Raw genomic sequence first — 16,633 nt, forward strand, 5'->3', positions numbered from 1 at the left:
TAATGTTTAAAGTATTCAATTAGTATCATAGATCCAAAACAAATGGTAACACAAGATAGCAAATTAAATATCACGGCGTGCATAGTTCCTTTGATTTTGGGTAGGATCCGACACAAATATAGAATTGAATCTTTGCTAATTAAATCGAGTCGTAGCACATCGGAGCAGATTTCGTGGATGGTGGTTTTTTCTTTTTGGTATTTTTGTGCATCTTGATCTCTATTTTGGGTGCAAGGTGAGAGGGATAAAGTCAAAATAAGAGGAAAAAATATGTTGACTACACTAAAATCATGTGTTGGATTTAGCATCTCCAAAAAAAAAATAAGGATAAAAGGGTTGGTGTATTGGTCGGGAATAAAACAAGTTTGAATAAACGGAAGAAGTATTGACTATTGAGAGGCGACCGGAAGTTGAGGGAGAAACATGAAACATCCCTTGAAAAATATACGAGTAACAAACATAAAAACAGAGGAGTAACAGAAAAGACCAAGAGGCAGAGAATTGAGGCCACAAAAAAAAAGGAATAAATAAATTAGAAAGATAAAGAAAAACAAGGTTAAGAGAAAGTGGATGGAATGAGAGAAGAAGAAAGGATGAATCCAGGAGGGAACATGCTTGGTCTTCTCCGTCTCACAATTAAACGTGGTATTGATCTTGCCATTCGTGATGTCAACGCTAGCGACCCTTACATCATCGTCCGCCTTGCCAACCAGGTTTATATTGTTTCATTTACATCAATTTTGATTGTGTAGATCATCCCTTAATGTATAGGAACCATGTCACTTCGGCATTATTGTTGTAATATGGTTTCTTACATGTTCCTGGTTAATAACTTGATCCCAAATTCACAATACCTCTTCGCTTCTGATTTGTGGGAAAATTTTTTGGTCCGGTATTAGAAAATGGCATTTTACCAGAATTTCTTGGGTATATATTTGGTGTACCACGTTCGATTCAGGACTCTTGCAACTGAAAAAAGTCAAATTTGCGAGGGTTAACCATTATATTTTCTTGAGTACCCCAAGAAGATTAGGGTATGATATTCCTAATCAACAAAAAAAAAAAAAAAAAAAAAAAAGTTACCATGCGCCCTAATCAATCAGAAAAGTTGAATTTGCTATAGTTTTCATGGATAACAAATTATAATCTAACTATTATGGAAAAGGTGCATTCTCAATTTCTCATCTACTAGGGTACACAAATTCTCATTTAAATCGGTATTATCTGTCTTAAGCAAGACGGGTCAAGTATCATACCACTTGTTTATATAAAACTAATACGGAGTATATTGTTTTCCTATACATTGTTATATACACAAGTGGTGTATATGCTTACTCGTCTTAAGCTTTATCCGTCTTAAGGGAGATTTACAGACTTACCGTTATATTTTGTTGTGGGTGTAACTTAGAAGTGTGCATATTTTACGAAGTAATAATTCTTGGAAGTAAAAAAAAAAAAAAAAAACTATTTAGGATATGTTATTGTAGGAACTAAATAATTATAAGTAGGTCGACGGGTCGTAATTATAGGCGAGACCACTGATCTGTTTCAGTTTTATATAATCACACTCGCATATAATACTTATGTATTCATTTCCTTGATTGTTCAGCGTTAGCCTTTTGGAAATACTACTAACTTGCTGTCTTGCTAAATCAAAGTTAAAAGATTGCCATATTCTTGTGACTAGCTATACGAAATGATTGAATTTGACACTTTGATGGGTTTTCTTGAGTTTGTAATTTAGAAGTTGAAGACTCGTGTGATTAAGAAGACTTTGAATCCAGAATGGAATGAAGATCTTACTCTTTATGTCACGGACGTCAACGAACCTCTCAAACTTGTAAGTACTTATTATGCGTATGTCGATGGCTAGTGTAGTAACTTAATACTTAACTTCAATTTGATTCATTCATGAACCCCGTGTTACTCATGCTTGGCTCTAAGTGTCAACAAGTAAGTATTACTAATGCACTTTGAGAAATTGTGGCCCCATGCATGTAGCATCTGGACATGGACACAACTATGTTACAAAACTATTCATTTTTTTGTCTTAAAATGAATGTCAATATCATATCAAACTAACATAGCTGATGAATAGTCGGCAACTCGGCCATTATCTGTTAGTTAGACACTCAGACTGCTCGCTCTTGTGGACATTGGAAACTTGAAAGTTGTATGATCATGTTATCTTGGGGGTAATCAAACAATGATTTCCTCAACCAAGTATGTGAATTGGCTTCCTTAATGTAATGCCATCTTCTTTTAAGTCGTGCATCTGTTTTTGTCAAGGCGCCTGTAATTAACTTAGTTTGTCTTGTTTTCTAAACCTAGAGCTTTTTAGAGATGTGTCAACATTTTTTTAACCGACTATTCTGCTGGAGGAAAAAAAGACAATTTTAATTTTCACGAAGAGAAGAGTATTAACCTGAGATTTTATGGTCTATAAATTATGGGAAATTCAGATGAGATTGTAGTACTCTTTGCAATCTTGGCGAGTTAATTATGTGAAAAATTGCACTTTTGTTTATTTCACTTTATTTAGAACCACCGATTACATTTCTTGTGAATAGTATGAGCAAAAGTAGCTTGACCTATAGGAATAAGATGGATAAAGCTTTTACAACTTGAATCCGGGCTTGGGTGTTAGATGTCTTGAATAGCAATTTGAAGGTATTGTGTCAACTTCTTCTAACTGAATATGCCCATTCAATTGAACTATCAAAGGCACTGATGAATATTTGAATATAGAATATATCTATTCATACAACTCGAATTAGAGAAATTGAGAAGTCATGTGTTGATTGCGAATCAAAGAGTTCAATTCTTGGAAATCCAATAGTTGGGACTTTAGACTGGTACGCGTGGCTACTAGCTATAGAAAGGGACTAATGATTCTGGAAGAATATAGGACTATAAGAGGCAGCTGTTAGTGCAAAGGGAAACCAGTCTTTCAAGTAGGACACCTGTCGGGTCACGTGTTTTTTTTTTTTTTTTTTTTAAATCGGTTTTAGGCAGTCTGGGTTATTTTGAATCGGGTAATTTTCAAGTTGTGTTGTTCTAATCGAATCTTGTACTTTTGAGGTCAAGTCAGATCATATGAGTCGATTTTGTTTCACTATTTCAATTACATCTTGTAGTGTGTGATGTGGTAGACTGGTAGCTGCTGAGCTTTAAGCTCGGCCAATACACTCTGTAGACGTAACTTAAATAATTGGTGATGCGTTATTACTAGGTAATAGGTACGGAGTATATTAGTTTTGTACTTCTAAATCACATGGGATACGAATTAGCATACATTTTGGGTTTGTGGACTTTGAAATAAATTAATTTTTTTTAGTGTGGATTTATCGATTTTCTTGGTGAGATTTAAATTTATTTTAAGGAGTTCATTCATGGGTTTTCACCCTAAAATACTCTCATTTTGCTATTGCTTCCAGTTATTGTACTTCAATGCTTATTTCAGAGTTGTTGCTTTCCTCGTGTGTCGGTGATTCAAGTTAATTTTCCAACACATTACTAGTAGCTTCATTTATCAATTGTCGTTTTGAAACACTTGAGCTCACGATTCTCTAATTATTTGACAATGCAGTTTGTATATGATCATGACACTTTAACTCTCGATGACAAAATGGGGGACGCAGAAGTTGATTTGAAACCATTTTTGGAATCCGTAAAGATGAATTTGGAGGGCATGGCTGATGAAACCATTGTCACCAGCATAAAGCCGGATAGGCACAACTGCTTCATAGAAGAGAGCAACATCGTTTGGGCGAATGGCAAAGTCACACAGAACATGTTCCTAAGGTTGCGCAATGTCGAAAGTGGAGAGATTGAACTCCAGTTGCAGTGGATTGAAGTTCCGGTGAGGTGAATAGTCTATGGTTTCGATAAAACTTGTATATGGATACAAGATTACAAGGTATTGTTATAAATATCGCCTTGTCATACTCTGCATATTTTGAACACCTGAATCTAGTATTCAAGGTTGAATAAACTGTTGTAACTAGAAATCGATCCAAGGAATTTTAATGTTAATTTTTGTATAAATAAGTCAACTGTTTTAGCGCTGATTGTTAATGTTTAAGAATAATGAAATTTGCCAATTAGGATAGGCGGCATCAATTATTTCATGATTTGGATTATTGGGGTGCGAAAGGTTAATTTTTTTTAGTAATTAATTGACCAACATTAATCTAAGGGTTTTTCTATGGTGTACGGTTCAAGTTTTCACTTTTCTACCATGTAGACATGTACCCTCACATTTTCAGAAACACATAATGTACCCTCCTACTTTATCAACTCTATATTCCATAACCAAAAGTTAGCATTTCGTTAATATTTTCTATTAAAGGAATAATATGAGGTTAATTAAACCCAAATTTAGATCTGCTAACCCTTCTTCTACCTTTACAACCTTCGTTTCACCTCCATTACATCTCCTTCAACTTTATCATCTACTAGGTAGTATTCCGCGCTTCGCGCAGTCTGTTTTAAAATTTTATTATTATAATTGAATAAAAAGAATATAATTCATCTATGACCTTTAATATTTTTACTTATAAATAAAATAAATTAATTTTTCTCAAATTAATTTTTTTTTTTACCTTTAACTTCAATGTTTTAAAATAAAATACATACAATTTTAATTAAAACTAATACGTGATAATTAGTTATAAATGGTCAACATTTTATAAATAAATTTGTGTCTGATTAAATATCATATTAATTAAAATAAAAATTTTTCGAATAATGCAACAATCAACATTGAGTTCTCAAATTATATCATTTAATTATACATTATGTTCCGAATCAGTTAATATTTGTTCAAAATGAAGTGAATATAATCTTATGTAATTTATAATTTTGATGTATAACGTGTGAAATTTATGTATCAAATATATCACATTTAAACTCAGCTTATTCAAATGTTTTGATTGTGTGTTGCAAGTGCTTTGTGTCAAACATATTTATAAGAAATTTGCACCTTTTAATTTTTTTAAAAACTATTAATTATATTATTTTTCTACAATGATGTTTAGTTGTTTACCTGTAAATAAAAGAAGTTGAACTTTCTCAAATATTATATTTTGAGGTTTAACTTCAAAGTATTTAAAAGATAACATATAAAATATTTAACTAAATGTAATATTTAGTTAGTCATAATCAATATTTTATACTTGATGCATACATATTTAATTGAAGATATTAAAGAAAAACGTAACGTATTTTCTAGTTTTCATGTCAGTTATATCACTATATTACTTAATAATAATCTCTTTTGTTTTTATTTGTCAAATGCACTCGCGATCATCAATGTGTTACTGTGTACATACATACTTCTTATCACACTATTTAAACCTATCAAAATCTGATATGTATTCAATTTCTCGCAATATAGTTTTTTTCATTCCCACGCTATAAAAACTTTTCTTTTTGTAGTTTTCTTTAAATTTTGTTTTTAATAAATACAATGACTCTCACAAATATATTTTTCTTAATGGATTTAATGGTCTAAGTTTTATAATTTTCTCAAAATGATTTTTTTTTACATAAATGCAAAAACATTGTGAGACATTCACTTTAATCATATCTAAATATCAAAATATTTTAATAAATATAATGAAAATTATACTCAATAGAAAGCATTTTTCGAAATGAATGTAAATATTTACATTTTAGAATTTTTATCAAAATATTTTTTTAATAAATTTAGAATCAAATCACCGTAATTTTTTAATGTGATTTTACAATAAATTTATTAAATTATAATTAATATTTTGCTGATACCCCCAATCATACCATTCTTCTTTCAGCCTCTTCTAGTGACTTCAGCTACCACCCTAACACGGCTTACCAACGTCGGAGAAATCATCGGAGGATCAAAGATCTGTATTATCCACCGTCGATTCCTCGTCGGAGAGACGGCCACTACAAAACGCATGCGTTTACATGTTAAATTTACAGAATATTTGGAGAAATCCAAAGTTCTTGTTATATTTTTGAAATTTATCTCAAAATTAAGTAGATCTAAGATCTAAAACCGAAAATTTCAGAATTAATAAAATGAGGAATGTTGGGAAAGTAACCCCAACATGACATTGATGTACCTTAAGTTATGAATTTAATAGTAGTATTAAGATGAGATGTTATTGTTAGAAATCTATATCTCATTATACTCAACATATTCATATATGTTTCACTTTAATTATTTAGTCATAAAATAATTACAAATCTTATGCATGCAAACATAAATTAAAAGAGAAGAAATCATCAACCCTTACTAAGATAATTTCGGTTTTATGGGCACCAACAAGATCTCCTTCTTGTTAGTTCTTGAGTTTTCCAACAATGGATGAACAAGATTCAAGTTTAGAATCTCTGCCAAAAGCATATACCCAAGGAAACCTCTTAAAGACTAAAAATAATATGATCTAGTATTAGGATTAGTCTTACTTAAAATTTTGACACAAAATATTAAATTGTGGTCCTCTATTTCGGTTAAGAGGAGATGATTATTGTGAGTTTTATATCTCTAAAATGTTTCACACAATATAGAGAGAAAATAATTTCTTACACTAGAAATTTTTATAAAAGATGTGAATGAGTAATTAAAAAGAAAAACTCTTCTCTTTTTACCCATAGTGGCCGAAAATCTCAAGCCTTGGGTAGCATGTCCAATGCCTTTTATTTTTGCTCTTCACAAGAGACTAGCATGCAACCCTAGTTATAAGTTTGTTCTTCTCAAAAAGTTTAGCCTTGCATGCCTACACTCTAGGGTTATGACTGTGTTTGTAGAATAAAATAATTCAAACAAAACAACCCTAAAACCCTCTAATTTCGGTCACCCATATAATATGGTGGTCCATTTTATTTTTGTCATTTGTCAATTGTGACATATGTGACATGTTACTTAACCTGTTATATTATAATGTATTTTTAACATATTAAAAATCATCATATAGTTAAATATGTCACATACAAAAATAATTAGTAATTCATAATTACTTGTACCAAAATGGGTCATATAATTATAAACTACAACAACTTGTATTTATAATAAATTATTCATTCTATTTTAATTGTTTCGTAAACAATAATATTATCTAAGTAATAAAACAATTCGATTACTTAGACCGTATCTCATTTAATCAAATTACAATAAGACACGTTAACGTTACTCACAAAATCATCCGTCAATTTTAAGCAATTTAATTAACTCGTATCGGCATACGATTAATTAAATAATCAATTAAGAGAATTTCCCTATAGGTATGACCTAAGGGGATCAACTGATCACCACCGTCGCACGATAGTAATGTCAAACTCTAGTCAGCCAATCATTACCGATATGTGTGGACCAGTTGACTGTAAAATATTACATCCCACATGTATTCTTAAAATGAGATTTAAACATGTGATCATCATGATCAACAGTTGTGGTCGCATTATTGTCGGAGGACACATATTCCAACAGTTATTTTATGTTAGATATAAATAAGAGTAAATATAAGAAGTTAGATTTAGGATGATGTTAATGAGTCTTAATGTTACTTGATAAGTTAGGACTTAAGACTTATATATAAATAAGGGTCATAAGTCATGTTGGATTAGTAAGAGTGAGTGTATGCTTAATATCCCGAGTTAAGCATAGTTGGAAATCTTAGCTAGTAGCTAAGTGTTGGAGGATTGATTGTATTATTGTTAAGGTTGAAGAATAATAATACAAGGTTGGGTTGTGGTTAAGTCCATAACAAAAATATTGTGAGTCTTAGCATTTTATATTATTGTACCAGAAACCCCAACAAGTGGTATCAGAGCTACGGCTCGATGGAGAAAGGTTTTGGTACAAAGTTTGAGATGGAGTTGTTCAATGGCAAAAACAATTTCTCGTTATGGCAAAGCATGATAAAGGATGTTCTCATACAACACGGGTTGTATGCGACTCTTGAAGACATAAGGCCCTATGATGTTCAAGTTCTCAAATGGGAGGGCATGAAGTTGCGCGCGGTTAGTACAATCCTTTTAGCCCTTGAACCCGAAATCAAGTATAGTGTGTTAGAGGAGACAAATCCTAAGGAGTTGTGGACCAAGTTATATAGCATTATAATGCGAAGTCCATGGCTAATAAACTATTCTTGAAGAAAGATCTTTTCGAGCTCGAGATGGTAGATGACGGAGATTTGAGGGATCATCTAAACAAGTTTAATGGCTTGATCACCCAATTGGCGAGTTTGGATGAGACATTCAAAGAAGAAGACAAGGCAATAATGTTGATGGCTTCTCTTCCCAAAAAGTATAACACGGTTATTACTAGTTTACTTGTGGGGAAGACAACATTGGCCTTAGATGATACCGTTGTAGTTTTACTAGAGTCCGAAAAGTTGATGAAGCAAGGAAGTGGTGGCTCTTCAAGTGAGGGAGGAGCTTTTGTGGGTGAATATCATGGCAAGAAGAAGGGCGGTTGGAAAAAGCACATTCCTAATATCAAGTGCTTCTACTGCGATGAGTTAGGCCATATACAAACTATATGTCCTAAGGCAAAAGAAGATTTGAAGGAGTTGAAAAAGACTCATGCTAGTGGGGTTGCAGCTATGGCAGAAGTTGATGATGGTGAGCTCTTAATGGTTCATGTTGAAAAGGAACCTAAGGAGAGCTGGGTGTTAGATTCGGGAACTTCCTATCACATATGTGGAAGAAGAGAGTGGTTTTCTTCTTATGAAGAATGTGAAGGAAAGATGGTTAGTTTGCCAAATGGTGATAAGGCAAAGATTGAAAGAATTGGTGAAATTAAGGTGAGACTTAATGATGGCCAAGTTAGAAGGTTTGGTGATGTTAGCTACATACCAAACATTAGTAGAAATTTAATCTCATTAGGTAGATTAGATTCTAAGGGTTGTATCATTCATGTTAATAATGGTGTTTTGGAGGTCACTGAAAAAGGTAAGGTGATTCTTAGAGGTAAAAGAGGTGAAACTAACTTATTCACATTTGAGAGAAGATGCGTTGAAGATGGGTTAGTTCAAGGGGAGGTACTCTCAAGTGAAGGGGAGGTGCTTCCAAGTAAAGGTTGGGTCGCTCCGCTCGATGATTGGCAAGCTCAAAGTAATTTTGGGCTTAAGGGGAGATTTGTAGGGAAAGTAACCCCAACATGACATTGATGTACCTTAAGTTATGAATTTATTAGTAGTATTAAGATGAGATGTTATTTTATGTTAGATATAAATAAGAGTAAATATAAGAAGTTAGATTTAGGATGATGTTAATGAGTCTTAATGTTACTTGATAAGTTAGGACTTAAGACTTATATATAAATAAGGGTCATAAGTCATGTTGGATTATTAAGAGTGAGTGTATGCTTAATATCCCGAGTTAAGCATAGTTGGAAATCTTAGCTAGTAGCTAAGTGTTGGAGGATTGATTGTATTACTGTTAAGGTTGAAAAATAATAATACAAGGCTAGGTTGTGATTAAGTCCATAACAAAAATATTGTGTCTTTGCATTTTATATTATTTGTACCAAAAACCCCAACAAGGAAGAATGAAGATGGAGCCATAGATTATCTCACACTCTGGAAGAACATACAGGTTGACAGAGAGGAGGTGGGTGGTCTGCGTGAAGAGGAGTATCGGCGAAGGGTGGTTTGATTGAGGTGGGTCCCTGTTGTGACAGGTAGTCGGAGTGGGTGGAGTCGGGGTCGATGGGCAGCGACGGTAGCAGAAATGAATGGAAGGAGGTTGATTGTGGCAATGATAATTAAGGCGGTCGACGCCGATATTCTTTGTGGCAAGCATTATGTTGTTGGTCAGAGGGGGGCAAATATGTTGGTTGACGGTAATGAGGCTTGGGTGTAATGTTAGTTCAGAGGTGTGTGGTGGTCACCTGGTGGCGGCAGTAGGTATGGGCAATGGGGGTGTACGGCGTGATGGTGGTGGTAGGGAGTTGTGGTGTGGTGGTTAGCTTGGTGGATCATGGTGGAGCGATGGATACACAAAATACTAGCCCAGATACACATGGTATTACTACTAGATACACATATCGGTTTGTGTATCCGATAGTAATATCATGTGAATCCGGTAGTAATACCATGTATTTCCGGCAGCATTGTGGGAGCTTGTGGGGTGGCTGCAATATTCAGGCCCTCAGTTATACTATGTCCACTTACTTGAATATTGACACTGTTTCACCTTAAAATCCTACAGCTAATATCCAGACATCATGATTATATCAGGGGAGTACACCAGATGACCCAAGACAAAGGAAGCCTGATATCAACGCAAACGAGCTGCTTGGTTTGAGCCAAAACTTAAGTTGCGTGTAGACCTTCCCCTCATGGAAGATGACTTCTGTCTTAGACTCGACATTATCAGGAAGTGATGAGGATCTACTACGTCTTTTGAATGGAATGCCGACGGAGAGAGCGGGGAGACTTAAAAAAAGATTTTCGAAGCAACAATATCATTTCAGGAGTCCGATAACACATCACCCGAGAACATTAATCTTATATTTTACTCATCCTTTTATACGACGGAGTATTGAATACTGCGAATAAAATATCAATCGATTAAGTAATTATACGGAGAGCGCAGGATGCTGCATTCATCTTCACATGCTTTAATGCTTAATCTTGTTTCTCCATTTTTATTTTCCGCATTTTCAAGCTCAAAAACACTTCAAAATTCCGATTTCATTATAATCAAATTTGAAGTACATGAATATCACCAATGCAGATTAAAGTAACAGTAATGAATAAACAATTCAAGGTTTATCTAAATTCAAGAAATCTGAATTATTTTATCATTGCATTCTTCTTCCAGTGTATTTGAGCTAACTCGACCCATAAATAACATGCTTACTGTATCATCCTATATAACCTTTTCCTAATAATATCACCATGCACTAGCATGATTTATTTAACTCAATCCTATGATATCATATGACGATATAAACTATCAATGAAAAAATAATGAAGCCGTAACAGCCTAGTATGTTTTGGCCCACTAAGTTGATATGGGTTATTGATGATGAGGCCAGCAGGACTACTGGTGGGGGGTGGTGGGTGACTAGGAGTGGTGCCAATGAAGTGTGGTTAGGTGGTGCTCTACAAATACATTTAAATATCAATACAGATACATTAGTATATTGCTCTAGTTACACAAATGAGCTTGTGTATTTCGGGGTACTAGTATGTGTATATGGGGGTCCTACTTACTACTTACTAGTATGTGTATCCGGCTAGTTCATATGGTGCACACTGTAACTGAGTTCGTAAGGTATCTCTTCGTACTAGTATGTGATAATTGCGGACCTACGGTGGTGCGCAATGATACCTAAAATTGAAGTATATAAGAAATGTATCTATTGTTTACTTAAATTACTAACAAAGGGGATTAGATAAACTCATTTAAATTACTAGATACATACCTTTAGCTAGCTAGACACACTCCTTTAAGTTGTTAGATACACACTTTTAGCTAGCTAGATACACGCTTTTAAATTACTAGATACATACCTTTACCTTACTAGATACACATCTCTGGTAAGCTAGATACACTCATTTACTTTGTTAGATACACTCATTTACTTTATTAGATACACATCTCTGTCAAGCAAGATACACACCTTTACCTTGCTAGATACACACATTTACCTTAATAAATACACTCCTTAATCTTGCTAGATACACTTTTTTAAACTGCTACATACAAGCCGTTTAGCAAACTCTCAACTTTATTTCGACACTACATGTACACATTAATGATAATTAGTTATAAATAAAACCAAAAACAATAGCCTTTAAACAAAAGGTCTTAGGATCATAGTCCTTCTAAGGAGGCAATTCAAGTAGTGACGATGCCTTGCACAATAACACAACTAAATTTTGGAAGAGAAACATAAGAAAATGAATAATTGAACCAAAACTCACAATATTAGTCTACCATGCTTAAAACCGGATGATTTACACCGAAAAACATGCTTTTGTTAAACAACTTATGAACTTACTGAACGTGAAAAGACATCAAAAACAATATAAGAAACCAAATTAAGCATTACAAATCCAGGATTATAAATATTAGTGATGTGACCATAATTGGCGCATATTTAGCCCCCGAATTAGCCTTGTTTCCATGCTTTTTAGTGCTTATTTGGGTCATTTCTTATCTTTAGTTCTTTGTTTTGCATATTCTTTGAGATTTTGATCCCTTGGTAGGAAAGGAGTAAGAATCTTGCATTTTCATGGCAAAACGAGACTAAATTGATCGAATTCAATGACCAAGCATCAAGGAGAGACAAGATTAGAAGCCTTTGTACATATTATAGTAGAAGAGCAATGTTGAGAAAGGATCCTTGAGTCCCCAAGGAAATCCCCAAGGAATTTATGAAGAAAAGGGAAGAAAAGAAGAGGATTTGTTGCTGACTGACAATCCGAGCGGATTTTCAACAATCCGTCCATCCCGCAGAAGCACAATCCGAGCGGCTTCGCCACAATCCGCTCGTATTCCCCCTCCACAATCCGCCCGGATTCCCCTGAATCCGCTCGGATTCCAACGCCAGAATCCGCCCGTCCCGACCCTATTCCGCCCGGATTCTAGCACAACACGGATTGCCTTCTCCAAGCTACGAAGAAAGAAGCCCTTCTCTCAGAAAATACCGGCTCCTCCTTGCTCAACTTAAAAAGTGTAATTACTAGTTTAGCCCTTAGTTAACCCTAATGCATCCTCCCTAATTTCCACTATAAATACCCCATTAGTCTAATTAGAGGAGCATGTTCTTCTTATCAATAATTAGTGTAGTTAATATCAATCAAATCTCTCTTTAATATTGTAATCAAGTATTAATCAAGTTTTAATCCAAGTTTTAGTTCTTTAATCTCTCTCTTGTTCATCCTTTATTTTGGGTAATTGAAGATTATTTGGGTTATTGTTGGGGGATTGACAACCTCTCAATCAAGCATTCAAGTACTTCTTTTATCTTTGCTTTATTATTGGAATCATTAGTAGGTATAATCTCTTAATCCCTTTTTAATTATTGTTAATTACTTTCATTTATTCATCATGTTTTATATTGTTGGTATGATTGACAACCTTGCTAGCATGATCAACATGATAATGAGTGAGTAGTCTCTTAGCTAGGGTTAATGGGTGATTAGGGGAACCAACATGGGGAATGATTCATGCTTAAATTAATATGCTTTCATGTTTTATTTGCTTGCTTATTTTGATCTCAACTCATGCACATGTTATATTTGATGAAATGCTAAGCCTATGAATCCTTGCATTTACTATCATCTTCTATCTTTTCAATGAGACTTGTAAGACATAACCCAACTCGAGTCTCATTAGACCATGCATGTTGTTGAGTAGGGAAGATTAAGTCGACTTGTAGGTGTTGTACAATCTAATCGATTCGGCTCCGGGACCCAAACTTTCCTAGGATTGTAAGATATAACCCAACTCAATCCATCACAACAATAATTGCTTGCTTATAATTTGAGAACATGTTTGTATGATCATATCCCATGATTCCCCTATGATCCCATGACACCCTAGTGCCTTTAATCAATTATTTACACCCCTTTAATTCATCTTGCTTATTTTCATTGCTATTTTAGTTTAGTAACCTTCTACATCAACCCAATTTGTGACACCCCCTTAGACACCACTAGTTGCAATAGAAATCTCATTTCAACTCCCGTCCCTTGGGATCCGACCTTTACTTGCCTCTTTACTAATTGTAGAGTTGTTTGTGGAGCTATAAATTGTGTTTTGATTCGACCGTGACCAACGACCACATCTTAATTTGTGAACACTTAGCGGGATCGCATCAAAAAAATGTCGCCGTTGCCGGGGACGGTGTTTGTTTGATTTAGATTTCTTTTTATTGTTATTAGTTGTGTCTTACTTCGCCTTGAGGAAGTAAAACTCCTCAAGGTTTGTTCTAATTGTTTTCGAGTTGTTTGATATTTTGCATGTCTAGAAGGTTACAAGGTGATTTGTTACCTTTTGACCGTGAAATCGAAAGAACCTTGACGAACAATAGGAGAGTTGTTAGGAGGAATTTACGAGGTATTAGTGAAGTTGTCCAACCCACTAGTGAGTTTGTCAATCCTTTCGCAATAGAAGGAGAAGAAAACCCATTACACAATACCCCACAAAGTCCACCTACAATGCCAAAATTCTCGTCACACTCCGTACCCACCGAGGAGAATCTACCAAATGGTACTCCTACGCCGCAACATCTAACCGGAAATTTTATTGCCAAGTCCGCCTTCATCCAATTAGTTGAGAGGAGCCAATTCGGGGGGATGCCTAGTGAGGACCCTCATTCTCATATGGAAACCTTTTGCGACTATTGTGATGCTATCTCTCAAACGGGCGTGACTCAAGACCAAATTAGATGGGTCTTATTTCCTTTTTCCTTAATCGGCACCGCGAAGCAATGGTTGAAGGGCCTTGATAAGGCCACCCTTGGAATAGATTCTTAGAAGAAGTTGGCTCTAGCTTTTTACAAAAAATTCTACCCACCGGAAAAGACTAACATGCTAAGAGCTCAAATTACGGGTTTTAAGCAAAGGGATGAAGAGTCTTTGTATGAAGCTTGGGAGCGGTTCAAGGGAATTTGTCGTTCATGTCCTCACCATGGACTTAGCGAATGGTTTTTAGTACAACAATTTTGGAATGGTTTATATGAAGATTCTAGGAACATTCTCAATATGGGATCAAATGGAATGTTCACCGAAGTTGATGACAATCAAACATGGAACAAGATTGAGGAAATGGCGGTCCATAACTCACAATATAGTAGACCTCGCAAGGCTACTAGAGGAGGAAAGCATGAAGTGGACTCCGTTACTCAATTGGGTGCTCAACTTAGTGCTCACATTGACACAATCAACTTGAAGTTTGAACAAGCTATGGCTAGACTTGAGGAAAACTCAAAATCATCGAAGCATCATGTTAATGCCATGACGGCATCCTCATCAATCCCAAGTGGGATATGTGAGAATTGTGGAACTTTGGGACATGACCAAGGTGAATGTAGGGGAACAAATGAACAAGTGAATGCTTTCCAAGCATACAAGAGTGGTACCCCTTATTCCAACTTTTACAATGAAAACACCAAATTCCATCCAAATCTCTCATACAAAAGCCAAAATGTTCAAAACCCTCAAACAACATACACTCCACCACCCATGAGAAACCAAAATCAAAGACCCTTTTACAATCAAAACCAAGGTTACCAAAATAAAAATCCATACAATCACCAAAATGACCAAGGCTTTGATGTCCAAAAAGCGGCCCTCCAAATGCAAAAGAATCAACAAGAATTTTTCACTCAAATGCAAAAAGATAGCCAAGCAAAGGAAACCACCATCAACAACATTCTAGCTCACACCAAGATGTTGGAAACACAATTGACTCAACTAGCATCTTCAAGCTCACAAAGACAAAAGGGGCAATTACCACCTCAAAGTAATCCCCCTAGACATGAAACGGTTAGTGCCATTCACTTGAGAAGTGGTACAAGGTATGAAGCACCGAAGAAGCAAGTTGAGGAAGAAGTTGTGGAAGCTAGTGAAAAGGAAGAAATTGTGCAAAACTCCAAAGATGGAGAATCATCAAAAGAAGAAAGTTCAAAGAAAAATGAAGACAAGGCCAAGGAGAAGGAGCCCATTGTGATTAGACTTCCTTTTCCAAGTCGTCAAGCCAAGCCCAAATTCGATGATCAACTTGGAAAATTCATGGAAATTGTGAAGAATTTGGAAGTCTCAATTCCTTTCACGGAATTAATCAATCACGTGCCGGCCTATGCGAAATACATGAAAGATATCCTCACAAAGAAGAAGTCGATCCGGAAGCTTGAGACTATCGCCTTCACTAAGGTGAGTAGTGCAATAATTCAAGGGAGTTCACCTCCAAAGTTAAAGGATCCGGGAAGCTTCTCAATACCGTGTACCATTGGCGACACAACGATCAAGAAAGCCTTATGTGATCTAGGGGCTAGTGTGAGTGTCATGCCGTACTCGGTGAGTAAAAGGTTGGGGATGGGAGAGCTTAAATGCACCAACATCACACTCCAAATGGCCGATAGATCGACGAAGACACCGTTAGGGATATGGGAAGATGTCCCCGTGCGAATTGAGAAGTTTTTCATCCCGGTGGACTTTGTCATTGTTGATATGGAGGAGGATTCCAACATTCCAATCATCCTAGGAAGACCTTTCCTACACACCGCCGGTGCGGTGATTGATGTGAAACATGGTGAGCTCACTCTAGAAGTGGGAGATGAAAGCATAACTTTTAATCTTGACAAGACCATGAGAGCTCCTCGTTTGCATGAACCATGTTTCATGATTGATCATTATAGCCGAAAGGATGAAAGGAAGAAATCGGAACTCCAATGGAAGAAGAAAATTGAAGATGCTCCATTCAAAGAGCAAGTGAATTGTGACAAGGAGAGCTTGCAAAGCTCATCAAAATCAACCAAGGAAGAAGAGGATGGCCTCATTGGCCAAGAGAAGAAATTGGGAGAGTTGTCTCCATCTAAGCAAGAGATTTTCAATGATCAACTCAATGAAGTTTGTGGTCTTTGGGACGACGAATTTGAAGGGATTTTTAATCCCTACATTTGTAA

At 35.4% G+C, this 16,633-nt stretch overlaps 1 protein-coding gene and 1 non-coding gene across 2 annotated transcripts; one reads left to right on the forward strand and one right to left on the reverse strand.

Moving 5' to 3' along the window:
• The first annotated feature begins 279 nt into the window (after positions 1-279).
• On the forward strand, positions 280-4,131 carry LOC141639757 (protein C2-DOMAIN ABA-RELATED 4-like). The gene is made up of 3 exons (XM_074448805.1): positions 280-713; positions 1,745-1,840; positions 3,590-4,131. Exons 1-3 carry the CDS (start codon positions 576-578, stop codon positions 3,869-3,871), a joined length of 516 nt encoding a protein of 171 aa, XP_074304906.1. The 5' UTR covers positions 280-575; the 3' UTR covers positions 3,872-4,131.
• Positions 4,132-14,537: 10,406 nt separating this feature from the next.
• LOC141639865 (small nucleolar RNA R71) lies at positions 14,538-14,644 on the reverse strand. The gene has a single exon (XR_012542727.1). It is a non-coding gene; the product is annotated as a small nucleolar RNA R71 (small nucleolar RNA).
• Positions 14,645-16,633: the final 1,989 nt, after the last annotated feature.

This window comes from Silene latifolia, unplaced genomic scaffold, assembly GCF_048544455.1.
Source record: "Silene latifolia isolate original U9 population unplaced genomic scaffold, ASM4854445v1 scaffold_57, whole genome shotgun sequence".
NCBI classification, from domain to species: Eukaryota; Viridiplantae; Streptophyta; class Magnoliopsida; order Caryophyllales; family Caryophyllaceae; genus Silene; species Silene latifolia.

Coding starts and splice junctions, on each gene's coding strand:
- LOC141639757 (XM_074448805.1), top strand. CDS start 576: ATGAGAGAAGAAGAAAGGATGAATCCAGGAGGGAACATGCTTGGTCTT. Junction 714..1,744: donor TCGTCCGCCTTGCCAACCAG/GTTTATATTGTT, acceptor TTTGTAATTTAG/AAGTTGAAGACTCGTGTGAT. Junction 1,841..3,589: donor TCAACGAACCTCTCAAACTT/GTAAGTACTTAT, acceptor TTGACAATGCAG/TTTGTATATGATCATGACAC.